Source organism: Taudactylus pleione, unplaced genomic scaffold, assembly GCF_031769625.1.
Source record: "Taudactylus pleione unplaced genomic scaffold, aTauple2 ptg000086l, whole genome shotgun sequence".
NCBI classification, from domain to species: domain Eukaryota; kingdom Metazoa; phylum Chordata; class Amphibia; order Anura; family Myobatrachidae; genus Taudactylus; species Taudactylus pleione.
The window spans coordinates 29,063,226-29,088,039 of NW_028284488.1; the positions used below are offsets into that span (position 1 = coordinate 29,063,226).

The 24,814-nt window shown below is 42.1% G+C and overlaps 1 protein-coding gene across 1 annotated transcript in view; it reads left to right on the top strand.

The window, feature by feature from the left end:
- LOC148529241 (cadherin-related family member 4-like) overlaps positions 1-24,814 on the top strand; it is a 217,735-nt gene that overhangs the window by 128,554 nt on the left and 64,367 nt on the right. The window contains 5 exon segments of the mRNA XM_088468649.1: positions 1,295-1,405; positions 7,905-8,014; positions 12,651-12,796; positions 15,807-15,987; positions 20,629-20,788. Of these exon segments, the coding sequence (XP_088324775.1) occupies positions 1,295-1,405; positions 7,905-8,014; positions 12,651-12,796; positions 15,807-15,987; positions 20,629-20,788 (708 nt within the window).

Here is a 24,814-nt window from a genome sequence, read left to right on the forward strand (position 1 = left end):
TTCATATCCGGTCGCAAGCGCTGAGCGCTCAGAACCGGGTCAATGGTGGCCCAGAGCGCATGCGCATGACGGAGCCGGCTCCATCGTGCGCATACGTGAGACTCAGATAGCGATGGGCAATCCGTCGCTCCGGGTTTTGTACCAAAGGGGGCATGTTGTCGATGTTGAGTGACAGCACGCCCCCTTTGGTGGGCGGGCCGGGGGGGTGGCTGCCCAGATGGAGGTGTTCCCATGAGAACTCCTACCATTTGGGGGCGGCCCCACTGACATTGCAAGTGATGTCAGTGGGAGAGCTTTCGGCTCTGTTGAGCCAAAAGCTCTCTGGGGCTTGCGGCCACGAGACCCTACCACAAGGGTCTCATCGCAAGCCCGATGGTCGTGATGGTCTTGACCATCGCGACCATCATCCTGGCCGCTCGCATTAGCTGTGGGTGGCAACCCAGGAGGCCGCTCCATAAAAAAAAAAGATGCTCTGATTCAGAGCAAGCGCTCTTTCAAAGCATCCAGCTCTGAATCAGGGCCACTGTCCTTCTAATGGCGTTCTAACTTCTAATGGTGTTTTTTTTAAGAACATCAAGCCCACACCCAATCCCTTAACTCTCCTGTGTGGAATTGTGCTTGGTCATGAGGGAGGGACTGTTATATGCAATTCAAAGCATGTGATATCTGACATTTCCAGGAAAATAACTTTTTGCCTCATTCTGAGATCCAAGCTTGGTGGGAAGACCCATCGGAACTCAGATTGCATTTGTAACTCTCAAGTTTGGGTATGTTTTGTTTTCCAAAAAAACGAATCGGTCATCTCTACAAAAAACTTAAAGTATTAATGAAAGTACAGGTAAATGTGTAAATGTTACATATTAGTTTTATATTCCTAGTAGAAATCAAATATTTGTTTGCCTACTACAGATGGGCTTGTTGCTAAAAGATTGGTAATGTATAGGCTGGGAGGGGAGACACACCTCATCAGCACTAGTTGATACATCTCATGTAGTGCTTCCTGCTGAGCCTTAGTAGCAGGTAGAGTTATAGCAGCATGATGCATGCCGCTATAATACATCTAACCCCTAGGTACCTCAGAAATGTGCGTTTATGTGCTGCCATGCGCAGTAAACAATCATTTCCTTTTATTTTTTTTGGACATCACTAAAGACTTGCAGCTGTAATCAAATTGGTTACTATGGGCTACAGTATATATTGTGTATTGCACCATGTCATGGAAATATTTATTTTCTGGACCGCACCATATTTTACTCATTTAATTTCCTAATTATTATTTTATTTTTTTATACAGTTCAATGTTTCCCATTCAAGTCTGAAATCTGACATCTTTTTCGTTTTGAATGAAGATACTGGCATTATTTCTACCACTGACCAACCTTTGGACTATGAATCAGACACAAAGGTATGAGATAATGTTGAAATTGGTATTAAATGTGTAAAGTATACATACAGTAGATGTTTACATTACTTTATTAACTTTCACATTGGAGTAAAGTGCTGTAGTAAAAAAGATTCACATTTAATTATTTAAAGGGGAAAAAAATATATTTATTGGTATTTAGTATCATTTCATTTAATTGAAATTTAGTTGAACATGATTTATTTGTATTTAATTAAATTTTATATTTGTATTCACATTTATTAATAACTGCCAACACAATATTCACTTACATACTGTAACACTTCACTACATTATTATTTTGTGTAAAAACAGGGTAAGGCAACGTTTACATTCACTAATAACATTGTCAAGTTGCTACAATTCCTTTAACTATCTTGGGGTATAATTAAAGTATACATATATGTGTGCATGACATACATCTTGCACACAAATACGTATTGCACAAATCCTTCTGCTAATGTTTTGAAAATGTTTGCAGCTAGAAATGCATCTGACTGAAATATGCACATATATGCACATTTTCTTGTATAAATCTATTCTTGCTTTTGAGTGCAAATGCATCCAATTCTACATGAGTCCCTAATGTCAAAACAGTCTGTTAATTAATTGTTAATTAATTGTGTACCCAATAGTAAAATCTAAAATTCAAGAGACCTACTGTACACATCCCTTCATTTTAGTTAGAGGCTAGGAGGTTTAGCAATCCTCACAAATCTGTAAAATGAGGAGTGTACTAGCCTTAAACGGTAAATGGAATATACATTGGGAAGTCTACAGAAGGTAGAGCAGCTTGGACAAAATGTTCATTTCAGTAATATTACAGCAGCCAAACCAGACAAAAGTCTGAGTACTGTACATATCTGCAGATTAGCTTTGCTTCTGTGTAATGCATAGGGAATTCTCTTCACCAGCTCTCCTCTTGGGGAAGAAACAAGCCGCAAAACAGTTTCATATATAACAAAACTATTGAACTACATTGCCTGGTCCCGTGTCAACTACATCCAAAAGTTATCAGCAGAAGGAAGTCCATTATAGTGGGATGGTAATAGGGGACTTCCACATAAATAGATCATCAATGACTATATATACTGAGGTTACTGTAAGGGGAGCATCCTAGTAAACAAATATCTGCATATGAGGCATATTTTCCCTTATATGCAGAGTTCTATATGTAACCACCTCTATACATACACATCTCTATAAGTAACCACCTCTGCACAGGCAGCATGAGCACCTGGTATTCTAGTCATCAGCATGTATTTCTGTCTGCCCTGTAACAGATGCAAAAGATTTATTCACGCAAGATACATGTAATGAGCCATCATTTATTATCTCTTTTCTGCATGAAGATTTTTTATCACATTTTCCAAATATACTATCCTTTCTTTTCATGTGGAGCATTGAATCTAGGACCTGACTCAGACGAGCTCGCTAAGATGCATTCGCTCGTAGCTGCCGACGGTTCGCATTGCAGTGCAAGTGCGTAAACCAGTGCGAGAGATTGGGAAGTGTTCGCTTGCTGTGCATAGACTGCCAAGCAGAGTGAATGACAGGAGAAGCCGTTTGTGGGTGGTGACAGGGGCTGGCAGCTAGAAATGGGGGAGTGGAGGTGCGATCGCAGGCGTGCCAGAGCGTCTCAACAACGTTTCAGAGGCGTGCATAATTAAGAGGCAGTGTCATAGTACATGTCACCTGGCTGGATTTTACACTGAAGTGCTCGCAGTGCTTGTGGCAGGGTATGGTCAACCATAAGCACTGCGATTACATCCGATGGTACTCCATGTTACCGATGGTTGCATACACTTCTTGGAGATGATGTGCGCAAGTGGGCATCTTAAGACAGGCTGGTCAGCATCTGCATACACAATGCGATCGCACACCAAGACATAGTGGAAGTGCTAATGCTTTACCGTGCGATCGCCTGCCTTGCAGAATTTGCATTCGCATCGAGCGAGCGGGTCTGAATCAGTTCCCTAGCTCCATCACATCCAGGTTTTCTACCTGTGTCCTGCTAACTGTGGGCCTGATTCAACAAAGATCAATATTATGCTTATAAGCTAATATCAGTGGTGATGTCTGCATTCGCATTGCGATCGCAGCCTAACATAAGGACGCCCACTTCCCCATACTCAGATCCGTATACTATGGCAACTCAGCAAAATAATCGGTAACATCGGACACATATGGCAGGTCAGACTTCACTCAGGAATTGCTTACTACAGTGCACGCTATGAGACCTCAGACTGCGTATGGGATTGCTGTGGCTAATTTGTACATGCTCCTGCAATGGTGTGTGAACACACTGGAACGTCTGCGTTTCTCCACAACCACCCCCCCCCCCGGTAACACCCACAAATGGAACTTCCTGTCAATCACTCTGTGATGGTTTTGAGTAGCCGCTGCATCCTCAGTGCCCATCGCAACGTCCGGTTTGCGTGTTTTGTGGTGTTATGGAAACCACAACACTCCCTAATAACAAATGTTATAAGCTGCACTTCGGGGTTTAGGTAGACTCTCCTGATGTAAAGGAACAAGTACAATGCAACCAAATTTTCAAGCAAAATAGGAGTGTGCATATTGTGTGTGAATATTGATTTAAACATATTTGAGATCATTATCAACTTGATGATAATGACAGCGACAGACCACGAGATTCAATGCATTTTCACTTGAATAACTCCTGTCTTCTGTATTGTAGTGATATAAAAAAGAATATTATAGTATCTAAATACTTTTCCTTATGGAGTAGCAACACAAAATTAAACTAATCAGTTTTAAGTTGGAGGAACACTATCTGCCTTAGCCAGTGTGGAAAAACCTCTCTGACCTGGAACTAGCACAGTGCCTATGGGGGAGATGTATCAAGCCTCCTAAAGAGTAGAGAAGTGGAGAAGTTGCCCATAGCAACCAATCAGCTTCTAGCTACTATTCATTAAGTATATATGATAAAATTATAGGTAGAAGCTGATTGGGTGCTATGGACAACTTCTCCAATCTTTAGACGGCTTGAGGTACCTCCCCCATATTCTCCAACTGCCCAGAGTGAGGAACAAGCACTGTTAGTGTGGTTTTAACTGCCCAGAGTACTTGACAATGACTAATTATAGCATTACTCCTTGGCTTTGTTATATATATTTTTACTGGTACTCCAATAAAAAATATATTTAAAATAAAATCAACTGCTCAGAGCCAGGAACAAGTGCTGTGACTATTGTTATCAACTGTCCAGAGAAAAGAAAACTAGAACATTGCCTGTATAAATGAACATACACTGAAGTACCAAAAGTAATGAGATAGATGCCTAGTATCGTGTAGGACCCCCTCTAGCCTGGCCAAGGGCAGCAACACGACATGGCATCAGTTCCACAAGTGAATAGAAGACCTCTGGAGAGATGTTGACCCATGCCGTCTGGATAGCTTTCCGCAGCTCCCTAATATTTGTAGATGCAGGATCTTGGGTGCGAATAGACCTCTCCTCCATGTCCCAGAATGCTCCTCGAACCAATTCTGGACAACTTGAGAACGATGACACAGGGTCTGATTCACTACGGATCACAATTCTGCTTATACACACGCAACGCAGTTGTTAATATCAGCTGTTTTATTTAAATGTGTGCGATCGCAGCCTGACATAAGGACGCCCATTTACCCTTACTCACATACGTATACTTGGCCAACATAGAGAAACAATCGGTAACATTGAGTAACATCGGACCCATACACACAGTTAATGAAGCCCAGACCTCACTCAGGAATTGCTTATTTCAGTGCATGCTATGAGGCCTCAGGTGGCGTCTGGTTTTGCAGTGGATAATTTATGCATACCCATGCAACAGCAATGAAACGCACTGGCATTCACCTGACCACCCCCTGTCACCACCAACAAATGGCACATCCTGTAAATCACTCTGCCATGGGTCTGCATATCCTTTGCATTCGCAGTTCTGAGCGCATACGAATGTGCAGTATGCAAGAATTGGCTGATGGCATGCGTTTAAGCAACTGCGTTCCTTGCTGAATCAGGTCCACAGTGCATTATCTTTCTGGAATATTCCATCATTGTGGGGGTACATGAAGTCCATAAAGGGCTGCAAATGTTCATCAAGCAATGCAACATAGCAGTTACCGGTCAATGATGTGTTCAGGAGAATCAGCAGACCCAACCCATGCCACGTGGACACACCCTACACCATTATGGAACCCCCACCAACCTGCTCTGTGCCTTGTTGACAACTGGGGTCAATGTCCTCATAGGGTCTGTGCTACACCCAAACCCTATTATTAGTCTGCAACAACTGAAACCATGACTCACCGGACCACATGTTGCCAGTCCTCCAAGGTCCAATTAATGATGTCACGAACCCAGGTGAGGCACTATGTCCAGTGTCATAGTGTTAATTGGGACACTCTGCCGAGTCTTTTGCTCACATATCCCTTGGAAGCTAAAGAACGCTGCACTGACCTGCTGGATATATGAATCTGGTGCCTCCTGCATTGAATGTGTATGTAATTTGAGCCAGTGTCACTATTCTGTTACCATGGACAATCCTGACCTGAGACACAGCTGATCATGATTATTTGGCACCCGTGATACCGGCATGGGGTATTCTTGGCATACATGTGACACTGTAGATCGAGGAATTTTGAATGTCATTTAAATGGAATGTCCCATCCGTTGGGGTTCCACTATAATGACCTGTTTGAACTTTGATAATTCACATCACTGAATTGTGGTCTTAGCCGCCCATACAGAGTTAAAGATTCATTCATTGCTGTGTCTAAAACTTCCAACAGACTTTCCCAGTTATTACCGCTCATCTGGTTTCTCACCTGGTCAGCCTGACCAATTACCTGTTACCATTCCCTATATATTTCCAGGCCTAGGAAAGACACATTGCCTGAACAACTGTGTTCCTTCCTGAGGATCATTCCAGGCTCAGTGTCTCCAGTGTTTCCAGAGCTTTCTCCTGTGGATACGTTTCTTGTTGAAACTCAACTTGTACCATTACTGTTTGCCTCTCAGCACTGTGGCTTCCATGCCACATATAGATAACCACTGGGACTGTTTATCAATGCATTTTTTTATTTTGTCAAGTCCCGGGGAGTCTGCTGGAGAAGAGGATCGATTCTGCTCCAGGAGGTAGGTGAGTATGGGATTTTTTTTCAGGAAAACCCTGGGAATTCTACTGGAGAAAGGGACTGAACATCTGGCAGAAGGTAGGTATGTGTGAGTGTGTTTTTTATGTAATAAAATTTTACTTTCTGTGGTGTGTGAGTTCTGTGGTTATTTTTATATTTTTTTTTACAGTGGGGGTATGGGTGCCGACCACTTGCTGGTACTTGTAGTTCCACAAATGCCAAAGGTCAGGCACACTGGCACCTGTAGTTCCACTGTAAAAACAATAGTATCAATCTATTTTTCACACTATTACTCCTGCACCCACCGGTCAATGGGGCAGGGAGGAGCCCCGGGCTTCAGCCTAAGCCTGGTGTGCTCGGAAGAGAGGGATCCCTTTATTGGAGGTCCCTACCTCCCCTGAGATCCCTAGCTTGGGCTGACTAGCTTGAGGTGTTAATAATTCGGTCAGGGTGACCCGGTGAAAGGGTCCACTGGCTGTGGCATTACACCCCGACTAAGTTTGAGTCTGGTGCTGGTTTTAAAATAGGGGGAACCTCACACCATTTTTTTCCCCTATTTTTAAAACCAAGACTGGCTCTCAGAGCCCACTGCTGGTTGCTAAAGTACACGGGAACCCTACATGTATTTCCACTTGTATTCTTAGAACCAGGTATGGATCAGAAGCCTGAAGCTGGTTATGATTTCAATATTGACCCCTTTTTTTTTTTTAAAGGGCGGAAAGATGCATAGATCATCCTGATCTGTGTATGTTTCTGTGTAACACGCTGCTCAGGAGGGGGTCTATTTGTAACTTGTATATTTACACAATGTTTGCTTTTACACCCATGATTATAATCACGATTTTTGGTAAATTCCTGTGTTGTATTCCTGTCTATGGAAAGTACTGCCGTGTTCAGATGATGATGTATTCATTTCTAGTTGTATTTATGGGTGCATTTTAACTTCTAAAACGGCCATGTTCACCTCTGAATATACAGAAAATACCTACATTTTTTCCAAAGTAAATCCCTTTGTGTAAAAATGGCAAATTACTCCAGTGATTGCAATCTCTGATCAACACGATTGTTAGTAAATGTACCCCTAAGAGTAAAGAGTTGTAAGTGCAAGATGTGAATGGATATGCATGAGCATGGAGGCGCAATGCTATTTTGGTATGTTATTTGTTTAATATCCACTAATACACAGCAAGGTAATAAAAGGTAATAATTAGCAATTTGTTTGACATATTACTATTATCCAGGAACTCAACACATTAGGGTGCCAGGATCCCATTTATGCTATGCTGGTAGTATAAGTAAATACATATATGAAATGATAAAGGAAAATGTCAATTCATTATTTATTTTTTTGCACTTCTAGAAATTTGTGCTCTCGATCATGGTGAGAAACGTGAAGAGTAACCCAATGTCCTGCACAGGATTAATCACAATCAGTCTGCAAAATGAAAATGACGAACATCCTGTTTATATGTAAGAATTGTCATTTTTTTTCTATTATCTAAGATGTCATGAAGAGTTTTATACACAAGTATTATAACAAAGAACAGTGACTTGGTAATTATTAATAAATATGATCATATTAATTACAGTAAATACAAACATCTCCACATCTATTGTTTTACTCTTTAAAGATGCAATTGGAATATTCTTTCTTGCAGAAGACCAAATGGAATTGATAAATAAGTAGTTTGAATAGACAGCTGTGACTTGATAAGACTGCCATGCTATTCATTTGAGTGCTAACAGCTGGAAGAGGGGTCGGTAGGGAATCAGATATTCAGTAGCTACTAGAAAGTGCTACTGATAGTCATAATCATCATTCTTATCATTGCACCAGCCCTCCAGTAGCTGCAAGAGCTATGCATCCTAAAAGAGGTATCTTGGGATGTGCCCATGTCTATTTCTGCTGCAATTATGTAAACATGCCCTTACTGTAGTCAGCTTACACTTGCCCTAGCTAGTCTGCTCCTTGCCATCTCTACATGTGTATGGGAATGCAAGTCAATAATAAGCAAATATCTACATAGAGACAAAGATGTATACATTTTATTTGTCAATGTGCAGTACGGGAATGCCTATCTTATTTACCATACGTCACTATGTTAGTGGCCTCACTAGGGGGGTGCGGGCTACATCGGGTGACACCATCCGAGAGGGATGACACCCATACAGCAGAGCTGCTCTGCTATTTGGGTGTCACCGCCACCATTGATGTCACTCTACAGCTAGCAGAAGTGATGGATGATGTGCGCATGCGGGCAACATCCATTACACACTCCCATGTGTCTGGAGAGGCTGGGGGATTTCCTGCTGCTCCTTTCAGCATGACAACAGGGGCGTGACATGCAGTCATGCCACCATAACGGCACAACTCAGAGGGCATGAGCCAGTGTGACGCCTCCACACTATGGGAACTATTTATAAATCTGTAGTGATAAAGCTGCTCATAATGATGATAGAAAAATCAGTCATTGCAGCAATTTATTAAATAAAGTTTGCTCAGACAGCTTTTGCAGTTTTATTAAAAAATAAAAAATAGAAGATGGCTATAAAACAAAGTACAAAAAAGTCAAGGGGAAAAATTAATTTTAAAAGCATTTTTTTCTGTTAAGGGTCCTCTGCTATCTACATGATATAACGATATATCAATACTTCTCCGCCGATAGCTATTGTCAGCCAGCAGGCAAGCTAAGGGCCGTATTTAATTAGACGCGAAAAGCCAAGATCCATGGAAAAGTATCATGGATCGGGGCTTTTTGCGTGGTGGAAACTTATCTCCGTATTCAATTCCACCCGGCTTTTTGCGTACGCGGAAAATCAATTCAACATCATCAGCGAAAAAGATTCACCTCTGAATTGCAAGAGAAAATAAGTGCAAAATTTTTATTTTGGGGTGCAAAGGTGGGGAAACTGCTCAGAACCCTTGAGACAGCCCCCCAAAGGATAACTGTGTCAAAAAATTCAAGGAAAAAACTTAAGAACACCCCAAAAAAGTACTATCATTTTGGGGGCAAAAAAGCACAAAGTGGGGGGACAACTTCAAAAACTAGCGAAATAAGGTTCTGGGGGTGTTCTAAGAAGGGATCAAGTTTTTTTAGGATTGCAGGTGCTTGTATGACGGAGGAATTTCACTTTTATTAAATCTTCACTTTAGAGACATTAAAATATGCTAGCACCCATTTTCAAGTACCCAAAATATGTCAGTACTACTTATTTTCACCAAAAAATACTGCTTAATGCCATTCTTCGCCACTTGTGCAAAGACGCTAATAAGAAGCTATTGAAACAACTTTTAGTAAGTACCCTAAATAGTTTTATTAGGGCTATTCGGGCATATCTACATTGATCCCCAATGTTAGTGCATCTTTTTGGGAGGTTCAGGCTGATTTCCCCATTTCTGACAGGACAGCACTTTCCGCCTGTTCCGACTTTGCAGCTTGCTGTTTTTGTGTGGTTTGGAATTTAATAGGGCTAATAGCGGGGGCTCACACTATAAGTTTCCGCATCCAAAACACGCGATGTAGGCGGAAAGTCGGGAAGGAGAAACTTTATCGCGGACGCAAAACTAATTGAATACAGCCCTAAGTAGGAAGAAGCCGGGAAGGCGAAACTTTATTGCGGATGCAAAACTAATTGAATACGGCCCTAAGTAGGAAGAAGCCGCAGGTGTTCTTGCCGAAAATAGATCTTATCTCCTTTAACCTTCTCCTCTAAAAAGAATAAATAAACTGGAGTTTTCCAGTAATAATGGTGCCTAAATTTGTTCCAAACTTTTTTTTCAGAATTTATTTAATTGAATACAGTATAATGTATAAAAAACTTTTCATATGCTACAGGTTAGTATCCAAATTGACACTTCTATTTAATCTAATTTTTTTAAAAGCATCTAAAAGGTTATTTTCAAAAATAATATAATTTGCATTTAGAACACGTGATACAATAATGTGCTAGTATTTATTTGCATGACCTAAAATAATGGGAAAAAAAAATGATAAACAGAGTTTCATGAACAAAGGAGCTCATTCAGACCTGCTCGCTAGATGCGTACGCTCGCTCCCAGCGTATGCAAATTCTGCTAAGTGACGGCATGTCAGGCGATCGCACGGCAAGGCATAAGCACACCCACTTTGTCTTGGCGTGCGATCTCTTTGTGTATGTAGAAGCCCACCAGCCATTCATAAGACGCCACTTGCGCACATCATCTCCAGGAAGTACATGTAACCATTGGTACATCGAGCACTATCGGATGTGATTGCAGCGCTTAAGGTTGCCTTTACCCTGCAGCAAGCACAGCGATCACTTCAGAGTGAAATCCCACCAAGTGATGTGTACTATGATGCTGCCTTTTAATTATGCATGCCTCTGAAATGGCGTTGAGGCACTCAGACACGCCGTTGTTCGCACCTCCACTCCCCCGTTTACAATTGTCACCCCCTGTCACCACCCACAAACGGCCTCTTCTGTCAATCACTCTACTGAGCAGTCTATACGCAGCCAGCGAACGCATCCCAATCTCTCGCATTGTTTTGCGCACGTGCATTGCGATGCGTACGCATGCGCAGTTAGCGACTTTCGGCCAGCTACGAGCGTTCGCATCATAACGAATGGGTCATAATCACCCCCAAAGTTCCCCAATGGATTGTACTGATGATGGGGCCCTGGGGGACAAAGCTTTCTGCTGAATAGCAAACTGATTTAAGGTCTCCTGTACTTTAAAACAATTTTGCCTTAACTTGTGCAAAATGTTGAAACTTGCAACTTATATAATCTTCTATAGAAATTGAATAGTGGGCTCAATCCAATGATTAGATGCGAGTTTGCAAATGCGAGTTTGTTTCATGAAATTCACATACTGTACATTGCATGAATGTGTGCACCCAAGAAATGCAAGTTCCAATTAGAAGTGCTAATTTGTGGTAGTTGCGGTAAAGTTGCATAATTTTTCTGCAAAATGCAACCTGGGAGAAGTGCATGAAACACTGGGGAAACCATCCTAGAACCCAAAAAAGAGGCGACTGAGATAGCTGGACCCAGGGCCGGCTCGAGGCATGTTCGACCAGTGTGGTTGAACAGGGGCACCACCCTTTAGAGGGTGCACCCCTCCACACCATTCCCGATTTTAGCGGGACAGTCCCATTTTTGGGGCATTGCCCCGCTGTTCTGCCCGCGGGAGGTTGGTGCCAGCCTCGGGGAAGAGAAATGGATGTTGCGCGCATGCACGTGGCAACCATTCACTGCAGGAAGAGGGCTGGGGGAAGCCCAGCTGGTGACATAATGCTGGGCTTGCCCCCAGCCTGACGTTTACGAGACAGCGGCTGCCCGACAGGATCAATATCCCTACAGAGGCAGGTAAGTACCTTACCCTCCCCTGCCCCCCCTAACACTCCCTTAGTGGTGCTTAACCCTAACCTACCCCCTGGGGTGCCTAACCCTAACCCCCTTACCGCTTCCTAAACCTAACCCTCCCGAGGGGGGGTGCCTCACCCTAACCTCTCTCTGGGGGTGTCTAGCCCAAACCCTCCCCCCTAGGGGTGCCTAACCCTAATCTCCCCCCCAAACCTAACCCTAACCCCCGCTAGACTCCCTAATCCTAATCCTGACCATCCCCCACGGCTTATGCTAAGGGTGCCCCCGGATTTGCCTTAGTTCGGGATGTTGTCCTCGGCATTCCGGCATCAGGATTATGATAGGCGTCAGTATTTCGATGCATATCATAACTCCCTAGCCGGCGTTCCGCTGTAGGGATTGTCACTTGACTACATCCCGACTTGGCAATGTATAGTAAATATACATATTACACTTTTGAACAGTGTGTCTATGGATATTTTATCATCTCTCTCAGCACACATAGGTGTCCTTCTAAGATTAGGGTTTATTTACTAAGCAGTGTTAGGAGACAGAGTGAAATGTGATAAGGTGCCAGCTAATCAGCTCCCAACTGCCATCTCACAGCTGTGTTTGAAAAATGACAGTTGGGAGCTGATTGGCTGGCACCTTATCACTTTTCACTCTGTCTCCTAACAATGCTTAGTAAATAGACCCCTATGGCCTTTTGCATTGGGTGCGTCAGTGTTTATCTGTTGAAATATATATTTTTATTTTATAGAGATTTACCCAGTAAACCTATTGAATTCCCTGAAAATCTTCCCACTGGAACAGTTCTTCATAAAGTACAGGCAACCGATCGAGATGTTGGGGACAGTGTGCATTATGAATTCTTTACAACTTACCCTGGATTTTTCATAGATGAAGGTAAGTGAAATAATATAAATAATATATACATAATATATACGTATATATTATATATACGTAATATATACGTACATGAAAGCTTCTGTTACCGGAGGTGTAGAGGATACTGACAGGGCCGATCCCCTTGCATTGTTCACACAACAACATTTGTGTTATCAGCAATGTGACCAATTAACACTCTATGCCAGAGATTTCCAAACGTGGTTCTCAAGGTATTCAATCGGGATTCTGGCAGCCGGCTTCCCAACTGCTTTATCCCGCCGTGGGATAAATGACCGGCATCTATATCCAGCGCTATCGGGCTTCCGCTGCCGGGCTCTGCTGTTTTGTCGGGCTGCTGCAGCCAGGATTCGAACTCCCGGCCATGTGGCAGCCGGGATATCATACCGATTCCGGTTCTCAAGGCTTTCCAACAGTTCAGGTTTTAGAGATATCCATGGATTAGCACAGGTGATTTAATTAGTACTTCAGTCAGTTTAATTTAACGACCTGTGCTCAACCATGGAGATCAACCTGAACTGTTGGGGGCCTTGAGAACCGCATTTGGGAACCTCTGCTCTATGCAATATGTAACTGCAACAGAGTAGTTGCTTTTGTTTGGCTTGCTTTTCTTCCAGTGAAATTCAACGACCAATCATAGGGCCTGATTCAGAGCTGAACGCTCTGACCAGAGCGCTCGCTCTGAATCAGGGCCCTCCTCCATGAAAATGGAGCGGCCTCCTGGACGCTCGTATAGCTGTGGGTGACCACCCATAGCTATAGCGAGCGTCCATGATGATGGTCGCGATGGTCTTGACCATCGCGACCATCGGACTTGCTACGGAGACTCTGCGGTAGGGTCTCCCTGCCACAAGCCCTGGAGTGATTTTGGCTCTATCAGAGCCAAAATCACTCCCACTGACATCACTAGTGATGTCAGTGGGGCCGGCTTCAGACGGTAGGCGTTCCCATGGGAACGCCTCCGTCTGGCAGGCACGCCCCCGGCATGCCCGCCAAAGGGGGCGTGCTGTCAATCAACATCGACAGCATGCCCCCTTTGGTGCGAGACCCGGAGCGATGGAAAGCCCGTCGCTCCCCGGGTCTCGCGCATGCGCACGACAGAGCTCCCTCCGTCGTGCGCATGCGCAGTGGGGAACATCGACCCGCTTGCGAGCGTACTGCCGCTCGCGAGCGGGTCTGAATGAACCCCATAGTTCACTGGAGTTCTTTGAACTGCAGTTAATTGAGGTAATAAAAAACAGCAACTGATAATGGAGGGTGAAAAGTGTGGTAATACTGTATGCAAAACAGGCTTCAAGATGCAATATTGTATACTGAACAGATATGATGCAATACTGTATACTGAACAAGCATAATGATATAGTATAGTATAACAAACAGGCATTCTGGCATTCTGTAAACTGTACAGATGTGTTGGGTCTATGCTGAGCAGACATACTGGGGTTATTTATTAGAGAATTATATTGTATGCTGGTCATGGGACTATATTATGCTAGACTGTAGACATGTTGAAATGGGCATAATACTACCTAAATACAAGTTGGTAGTGTGTGTGTGTGTTTGTGTGTGTATGTATATATGTACACTGTAGTTTATACAGATTGGTGATAGAGCTCTTTATGTGTGTCAGAACCCCTGTGCTGAGCACTCAGTGGACAGGACAGCTGGAAGAAATAACACAAGACTACCACCAGGGGGTAAATTTACTAAAGTGAGAGTTTATAGCAGAGAGTTTTAAAAGTGATGTTGCCCATAGCAACCAATCAGATTCTGCTTAACATTTCACTAGCACCTTCTAGAAGATAATAGCTAGAATCTGATTGGTTGCTATAGGCAACATCACTTTTAAAACTCACTTCTAAAAACTCTCACTTTAGTAAATTTACCCCCAGGTCTGTTTTCTGTATTCTCTCACTATAATTTGGCACATAGTTTTTATAAGCATAGTAATTAACATATATGATTATTCAAAGTATAAACACTCATTAATTCTAGACAGCTCATTATTGAGAGCTCATTAATCATACAATCATACCTTGTTATTTCTTATCTATGGTCTAAGGAGTAAAGGAACATTCTAAGGAGTATAGCATTCTTATTTCGCAAAATACATTTATCTCTGGTACAATCCAGTCTCATGAGTATATGAAGCTACTAAAATCTGTCTCTATTTCAAAGTATATAAACTTATGAATAACTGTTAAAGGCATACACCATCTTGTCACAAAATAGAGTCTCATGTAGGTAGCCTATTGGGCAAGTTACTATTATTTTACTGCAGACACATAGTGAAACAGTGTTATATTCATACACTTCAGACAAAACATAGCATACATAACTAAAAGCCTAATTCAGAGATTTATTGACTTCCGTAAGTACATCTCCAATGGTTTCAGAGCTGCTCATGCACAGAATCCGCTCTGTGCATGTGCATATCTTGTCCTGTCATGGGTGCAACAGCATGGCTGCAGGCATTCTGGGGTGGAGCCAAGGACTGTTTCCCAAAACGAAGGCATGTCACCTTTGTTTTATGGAAGTGCAGAGGAACAGTGGCCAATGATATGACCGATGGTCACAATGGAGATCCAATGCTGCGTCTTCGGATGCAGCCCTCAGATCTGAGTGAGATGCTGGTAGTAGCATCTTTTTACACTAGACCCCTACTGTGGCATTTTCATATTTTAGCACAGCTACTGCGTGCAAAGACAGCGAATTTGGCATACCATCCATCTCTGAATCAGGCCCTAAATTTTCACACAATTCATAGATAAAATAATTCATATGAAAGGAAATACAGCGGGCACTTTGCAAAGGAATAGGTGCAAAATTTTTGTCCGAGTGTATAAACTAAATCAGATTTTTGTTTACTTTGCACCTAACCAATTTTTTTAGAATGTTAATTGTCATATTTATGTGACATGTAGTTTTCATACTATGAATATTAATATAATTTAACACTTAAGTATACTGTATGTTGCAGAAAATTAACTATAAACCTATATGCTGACAGATTCTGGTGAAATAAAAGTTGCTTACCCCATGGACTATGAAGACCCTCATGTTGTTTATGAACAGCGATTAATTGTCCATGCATTCGATAATGACAGAGTCCATACTACAGTAGCAGAAATAATAGTGAGACTAACTGATGTCAATGATAACTATCCACTATGTGAAGGCTATCCAAACATGTAAGTACTATTGTTTTTGAAAAATGAAAGACACCTTTGAACATCTAGTTATATATTGTACACCACAATCTTGCGACACATCTGACAACATAACAGACAGCATCATTTGAACATATAAGGGGGCAGCTGGTTGTCACACAATGGATTGTTTTGTGTCCCAAGGATGAAAATACCTGATTATTATTGTATTTTTTTTGTGCTGAATTCAAATATGTGTGTAACATTTCACTATCAGGTAAGGTTCTTGAGTGACATGTAATTTTTGTTTATTAAATAAAAACAAATATATTTATTTATATATTTATACTTCTTAAAATCTGATCAAAAAGACCCAAGAGACCAACTTGAAATACAAATTATATATTTTTTATCCTGAAATAATATAACACAACAGCAACCTATAACAGGGCACATAATTATTATATTTCATTAGCACACTGGGCATGGAATTACTATTATTTAGCAGCAACCTTATTTAACAAATAGGTACTGATTCAAGATAACAAAGGCATGTACAGCACAGGGTGCTGAATTACTATATTTATCATCACATTGGGCACTGAATTGATATAAAACAAAAGCAGCCAGGGCCGTAACTAGGGTGGTGTGACCTGTGCCATGGCACAGGGCACCGCAGGGCAGGGGGCGCTGTTTGGGCCTGTCAATTTTCCTGTTTATTATCATTCTTGCTTGTAGCTTCCTCTTCTTTTATCCCCAGCATCTCCAGGCCTCCCCTATCTCTTCCCTGGCCCTTCCCCATGAGGCCATGGCCCTTTTTCAGGTGCACTATCTTATGTTCCTATTTATAAAATGGGAGGGGGGATGCCAATGCTCTCTCTAGCACAGGGCACAAAAAAAAGTCTAGTTACGGCTCTGAAAGCAGCCTATAACAGTAACAGTGCACTGATATAATTAACTGCAGGGCACTGCGAGTGACTGAATTGATTAATATAATAATTATTATGACACTAATTAGCCGCGAAAAGTCAGAATCTGTGAAAAAGTATCGCTGATTGCAACTTTTCGCCAGGCGGAAACTTATCTCCGCATTCAATTGCAAACACTTTTCGCGTATGCGAAAACGCAATGCAATGTAATAGACAAAAAAGAATCGCCTTTAAATAGGTTAAGAAAAAAAGTGCAAAATCGCTATTTAGGGGTGTAAATGTGGAGAAACCACTTAGCACCCTTGGGACAGACCCCCAAAGGATAACTGCATCAGTTAACCCCTAAAAAAAAGTGAGGAACACCCCAAAAAAGCTCTAGCGAATTAGACTTTTGTGGGGTCTGCAAGTATGGGTGAGGTGTTTTTTTTTTATTGCAGGTACTTGCTTCATGTGCATTTTTACTTTTTTAAAAACTTTACTTTAGCAAATTTAAACCATGCTTGCACCCATTTTCAAGTACCCCAAATTTGACAGAACTACTTATTTTCACCAGAAAAAAACAGCTTAATGCAAAGCTTCACCACTTGTGCAAAGATGCTAATTAGAAGAAATTGACACACCATAAGTACCCCAAATAGCTTTATTAGGGCTATTCGGGGGCATGTACATTGATCTCCAATGTTAGTTCATCTTTTAGGGGGTGTCAGGCTGATTTCCCCAATTCTGACAGAACTTTTTGCCTAGTTTGCATTCTCCGGCTTGCGTTTTCGTGTCTTTTTTTGCAATTGAATACGGCGAATAGCAGGGGCGCGCACGAAAAGTTTTCGCGGCCAAAACACGCAATGTCAGCAAAAAGTACAGCATGCGAAAAAATATTGCGGCTGCGAAACTAATTGAATACGGGCATGAGGGGTAAATTTACTAATGTTATGTTCGTCTAGTCGCTGCTCAATGATTGCTTTCCAATCTCAATAGTGTGGTTCCAAAGCACAAAGTGATTTAATAATGAAAGATAGCAGGTTAATAATATATATACAATAAGTACAGCCGATACATACGCATGCACTCTGGATCCAGCAAACAGCCATTCAATCCTGAAAGCTGTGGTCACACAAAGGAGACCCCTTGCTAGTCCCAGAGCTCAATAATATATACAGTTCATGTTACATAGAAAACAAAGGAGGCGATTTGGCATGTTTCCATTGGTTCAGGCTTCAGGTCAGTCTGGTGTAATGCAGGACATTGGTCAATTCAAAGGGTGCCAACAAAGGGTGGGGGTCAGATCTCCAACTGCTGCAGACATGATTTCCCTCCGAAAAACCTAGTTCAAGCTGGTCTATTTATATTACACAAACAATAGCATTCTGATCATTAATTCCCTATCATCCATAACTTGCATACGCAAAGTGCGATCTCTTTGCCGATTGGAACGGATGTCTGAGAATAAATAGGGAATTAGAATGATACCAAACATGATATTTCCTCTGTATCCTGAACCTTAGATCTCTATAAGGTATATCTTACATTATTATTAATAACTAAAAATAACTCTATTAACCCTGGTTATAAAGACAGTGTGTAGGAACCATTTTATAAGTGAATGTGAATGTGTGCAAATGTATAAATATGCATATGTATAAAAATACCTTCGCATGTGATGTGCAAATAAATGCTAGCACGCCGTAGCGTGCTAGTCGCATGTTTTCATACAAAGACCAAATTATCGATAGATAATAATTGCAAACAACTTCATCCAATTATTTTACTTTAACTCTAGCAGTAGAGTTAGCAATCTCTAGAATTAGCAGCCGCTGATTGAATGGCGGGTCTGACATTTTACACGTGGGGTCTCCTGACATTTTACACGTGGGGTCTCACGTCAGAAGCCGGGTAGCCATCTATGTGACACATAGACAGCTACAGTCTGCTGTGCTAGGGACTTACCGGGGATGCTACAGAGACAAGCAGAGCTGAGTATAGGATCTTTGTACACAGGTACTCCCATTGGATTTCTACTAGAGAAAATGACAGATCACCTGGCAGTAGGTAAGTATGTGTGAGTGTGGTAAAGTGTATGTAATAAACTTATACTTTCTATGGTGTGTGTGTGTACTGTGTTTATTCAACTATTTATTTTACAGTGGGAGCACGGGTGCCGGCCGCCTGCTGGCACTTGTAGTTCCACAAGTGCCAAAGGACAGACATTCTGGTACCTGTTGTTCCACTGTAAAAAACAATAGTTTCTAATTTTTGACACTACTATTACCACTGTACCCAATGCTCCAGGGGTGCGGGAAGAGCCCCGGGCTTCAGACTAAGCCTAAGGAGCTCGGGAGAGGGGGGACCTATTCATTGGGGGGGGTCCCCATCTCCCCTGAGATCCCTGGCTTGGGCTGATTGGCTTGGGGTGTTAATGCTTTGGCCGGACAGACTCTGCTGTATTTGAGTATGGTGCTGGTTTTAAAAGTAGGGGGACCCCTACACAATTATTCCCCCTATTTTTAAAACCAGGACTTATCAGCAGCCAGGTGCTGGTTCCTAAATATGTGGGGAACTCTACACGTTTTTTTCCCTGTATTTTTAGGAACCAGGACTGGCTGAGTGGTTAGGGGCTGGTTATGCTTTTTTGGGGAGGACCATACGTAATTTTTTAATAAATATTAACCCTTTTTTAAACAGGAAGAACACACAAGCAGCCTTCACATATCTCACTGATATGTGCGGGCTGCTTGTTCGGGAGAAGACACTTGCTACTCTGGTGAGTAATGTGCTACTCAGGTGAGAAATCTCGATCTGCTTCACCATCAACCAACTCGATCTCAGCTAAACTCACATCTTAGTAGATTTGGGAGTTTCAGAAGCCTCAAATCACCCAAGTTTCGGCAATGCAAATCGAGTTTAAAAAAAAAAAAACTCGATCAGACTCGATTCTTAGTAAATTTACCCCTAACTGTTGTCTATTACTCTGAGTGAGTGACTCCTGTCACTGTGTGGACAGGCCAGGTCACTTTCTGGTATGAGTTACAATGTGACAGGACAGTGTTGTAGTGTTACGTTATGTTAGTCAGTGTATATAAAATTGATATATAGTAGACAGCGTTTGTGGAGGAGCTGCTGCCTGTCACTACTAATAGTTGATGTAGCAGTAGCAACAAAGAAGTGTGTGCGTGTTCCAGTCACTGGGTACATTGAATTCAGGCTGGCTGGGTCTTTGCAAATCTGATGGAGTAACTCTTCCAGTCCAACAGCAGAGTCAGAATTGATGCACGGCAGATAGGAAGAAAATAATGGGCATCCACAGTTAACATCATCACATGCAGCTGACCACCAGGGACCATGGGTACACATGACGCTCATGCATCACCTGACCATGCAGACCCCAGCCTCACTTCCCAGTCTTCCGCTCTCACTGATGATTGCCAGGCCGGCCCATCTTCTGCCCTCACACCGTGGCCCCTCTTCAGCCTCCCTCCTCAAAATCCGGGACACTTGGGTGACTAGAGAACAATTTTCGGGATGCCAGGATACACACCCTAAAACCAGTATGTTCCCGGGAGATCCGGGATATATAGCACATATAGACGTATAGCATGCCTAAACCAATCTACTGCCATTTCTAAATGACACCAAAACCCCTCTTAGCACATTAAGCACTCAAAACACTTACCTAGCCTATTTGTACTGTATATTGAAATAACGTGTGTACTATATGATGAACATACTTTATCACTGTAATATGTAATTGTTCCTTTAGGATTCAAGTTGCTGAAACAACACCCATTAACATCCAATTGCTACAAATCAAATGTGTGGATAAAGACATAGACAAAACAAATAATGTTTTGCAATATAGTATGAATCCTCTTGATGACTTTTCAGCAAATAAATTTAAACTCACCGACAATATAATTACTGTGAGTATGGTATTTACTGTGTTCATACTTTCAATGTCTCATAAACATTATTGCAGCTGATAAGTGTAACATAAGTAACTTCAAATCAGAAATTTCATTCATTAATTTTTTAATAGATCTTTTGAGTTGTAGTCAAATTGTGATTGTGTGGTTGGTGTTAATTCATCTTAACGATATATTCTTTCCCAGTACAGCTTAAAGTCTAAATTCACTACCACACAACCACACAGACACTAGGGCCAATTTTGTAAAAAGCCAGTTTACCTACCAGTATGTTTTAGATTGTGGGAAGAAAGTAAAGTACCCATAGGAAATCCTTGCAAACACGTGTAGAACAAAGAAACTACTGTACACCAAGATATTGCCAATTGCTTAATCAAACTCATGGCTCCAAAGCTGTAGAGCAGTGATTGCTAACCAATGAGCCACCTTGAAATAAGCTTTAAAACTAATATCATACAGTATAATCTATCCCTGCACAAGAAAGCAATAGAAAAAACTACATTAAATACAGTAGTATACTCTTACGTGTGTTTATTTATTGTCAGTGCTTATTTACAGTGCTGATCCGGAAATAGACTCAGTATACTAGAGATGAGCGGTTGGGATTACCTTGAATCCGGATGGCTCTGAACTTCTTATTCCGAGCTGCGGCTGAGTCCTGGCTCGAGGTTTTCCATCAGACTCGGATGTCAGATCGAGGCCGGACATTATCCTCCTGGTGTTGCATTCTTGCGGGGTTTGGATTTCATATAAGGAGCTGAGACTTGGCGCCAGTCCAGTCACACTTCTGCATGCTGCGCTCTGCTCTGCAATTTACAAGTGGGGCTGTGTCCATCTCTAAGGGGCTGTGTCCATCTCTAAGGGGTTGTTCTGCTGGGGCTCTGTCCATCTATAAGGGGCTGTGCTGCTTGGGCTGTGTCCATCTCTAAGAGGCTGGTTCCTTCTCTAAGGGGCTGTACTGCTGGGGCTATGACCATCTCTATGGAGCTGTGCTGTCACTATGTCCATCTAAGTGGAAATCTGTGTCCAGTCCCCTTAGTCTAATTAATTTCCATCACAGTGGTGCTGCACTGACTCCACAGGCCACACCCACTGTGTTCACATTGTGACTATTTGTCCAGCAAAAACTTTAAAATAATAAAAAACTAAAAAAAATGTAAAAAAATTATTCGGACTGTTGTATGCGGACTGTTCTGTGCACTGCAGCCCAGTAAGCTGTATTACCCCTGAGCATGTGTGTAAAGCAGTCTGACTCTACGTAGAGTGAACCAAGCTGCCAGCTTTAAATAATAATAATTGTTGTATTTGTACTGTGCACTGCACCCCAGTATGCTGTATTACCCCAGAGCGTGTGTGTAAAAGCAATCTGACTCTATTCAATGTGAGCAGCTTTAAAAAATAAAAACTCTTATATCTGTGGTGTGCACTTCACCTCAGTACGCTGTATTACCCCAGAGCATCTGCAAATTGAAAAATGGATAATGATCTGTTTAGAGAGGAGCAAGCAAATATTAGCACTCCAGCTGCTGCCACCAGTAATGATGATGATACTAGTCCTTCAATGTCATCTACTAAAACTGATGCTTAGGGGCATAGAGGGTCTAAGTCAAGGCATCTTAAATAAAAAAAACAATATACAGTGTTAGAAAAAAGCACCTCTAACAAAGGGAAAGTTTGCTGCAGAACAACATAAAATTGGCAACATACCATTCACCACATGCAGTGGCAAGGAAAGACTCAGGCCTTGGCTTTTATTTCTGAGTGGTGGTTCTGCAACATTCAGTGAGGCATCTTTTTCTGTCTCTCATGATGATACAAGACCTTTTCACTTAGAGTCTAGAAGAGGTATTTAAAAAGAATTAAAACCACAAAGGCAATAGAGCAAACTGTGCATTCAGAAACACAAATTCCTGAGGAGAGTCTAAGTGTGTCCATGAGTGCTATGTGTGAGCCTGACCTTTCTGATACTGTTGTACACACAGAGATGCCACCTTCCACCATTTCTGCTCCCTCTGCAAATGTGGGGATGAGCAGCAGAAGTATAGCTGATGACATAGAAATTGAGGATGCCACCGAGGAAGTGCAAGAGGATGAGGGAGATATTTGTGTAGCTGATGCGGGCACTAATGAGGATGCTGAGGATGAGGATGTTGTTTGTGTAAGTCAGGCACCAGTGGTAGCAGCTTTTGGCCATGATAAGAAGAAAGCCATTGTCATGACTGGGCATAGGACCAACAAATCCACCTCTTATGTGTAGAATTATTTTTACCCGAATCCTGACAACTTTTGTCAAGCCATCTGTAGCCTTTGTGGAACTACAGTAAGTAGAGGTAGGGACATTAAGCATCTAGGAACCTCCACCCTGTTACCTCATTTGCAGTGAGCCCATGACAAGTTTTTGATAACATCAGAAACTGGTGCTAAAAAAATAACAAGAAGCAGTCCAGCATCAGCTAGCTCCCTTCTCTCAACTAGATTCCAGCACCTGCAATCTCTACCGCCAACACCTTCATCCATAATATCCACAGAAATGATCGGAGGTAGTCCTGCATCCAATTTGTAAAGGTTATGAGACTCCTCCCCTATCCAGGATTCCTCAGAAGAATCCTTGAGTTCTAGGCCTGCTGCTGCTGCTGGGGGTGGATCTTCAACCCAGAAGACTACTAGTAGTAGTTTCACAAAACAATTGACTGTTAAACAATCCTTTGAAAGAGCAACCAAGTACGACAGCTCTCATCCAATCACACAGCGAATCACTGATGCCATGACAGCTATGCTAGTAATAGATCTGCTTCCAATAGTCACCATTATTGCAGTGGATTTCACACAGTTAATTGACATCCTGTGTCCCTGGTACCAAATTCCATCTCAGTTTCATTTACCCGAAAAGTCATTCGTCAACTGTACTAAGACATTAAAAAAACTATTGGCCTACAATATGTCATTGTACTACCACAAATATGTGGATCAGTTTTAGTGGGCAAACTAAAGATTACATGACTGTGACAACCCACTGGGTGGGTGAATCGTCTTCAGTAGCAGCAGAAGCAGTATCTAACAAACAACACCAGCTCATTCAGAGACAGGCTACTCTGTGTATCACCGGCTTCATTAAGAGGCATACCACTGACAATCTCTTCGAAAAACTAAGGGATGTCATAGTAATATGGCTTACACCACTTGGACTCTCCTCAGGATTTGTGATTTTTGATAATGCCACAAATATTGTGAAAGCATTACAGCTGGGTGAATTCCAACACATCCCCTGCTTTGCTCACACGATCAACTTAGTGGTGCAAGGTTTTTTTTAAAAAATGGCAGGAGCATGCAGGAGATGCTGTCTGTGGCCAAAAAAAGTTTGGGACATTTTCGCCATTCAGCCACAGCATGCAGGAGATTGCAGCAGCTACAAGAATGTTTGAATTTGCCCTGCCACCAACTGAAGCAAGAGGTGGTAACCAGGTGCAATTCCACTTTTCATATGCTTCATAGAATGGATGAACAGAAAAAACCCATCCACAGATATACAACAAGCCATGACATTGGGACAGGAGGGGAAGTGTTCCTTAGTCCAGCGCAGTTAAGAATGCTTTCTGTCTTGTACAAGGTGCTCATACCCTTCAAAGTAACCACCTGTGAAGTGAGTTCAGACACTGCTAGCTTGATACAGGTGATTCCCCTATTTAGGCTTTTGGAAAATCAGCCGAGAAAGGAGGAGATTAAACAAAGTGATTTCACTAAATATGTCGGACTTGTAGATCAAGTCCTTTGCTCGCTTTGCCAGGATCCAAGGGTTACCAATATTGAAATCGGATCACTACATTTTGACAACCATGCTTGATCCTAGGTTTAAGTAGTATGTTGTGTCTTTCTTTCCAACTGACCCTGATCTTAAAAGATGCACAGAGCTCCTGGTGAGCAAGTTGGCAGCTCAAGTGGTACACAACAGAAAGACATCTCCACCTTCAGTTTCTCCGGCAGCTGCCAGGAAAAAACTCAGCTTTTCCAAAAGATCCAGTAGTG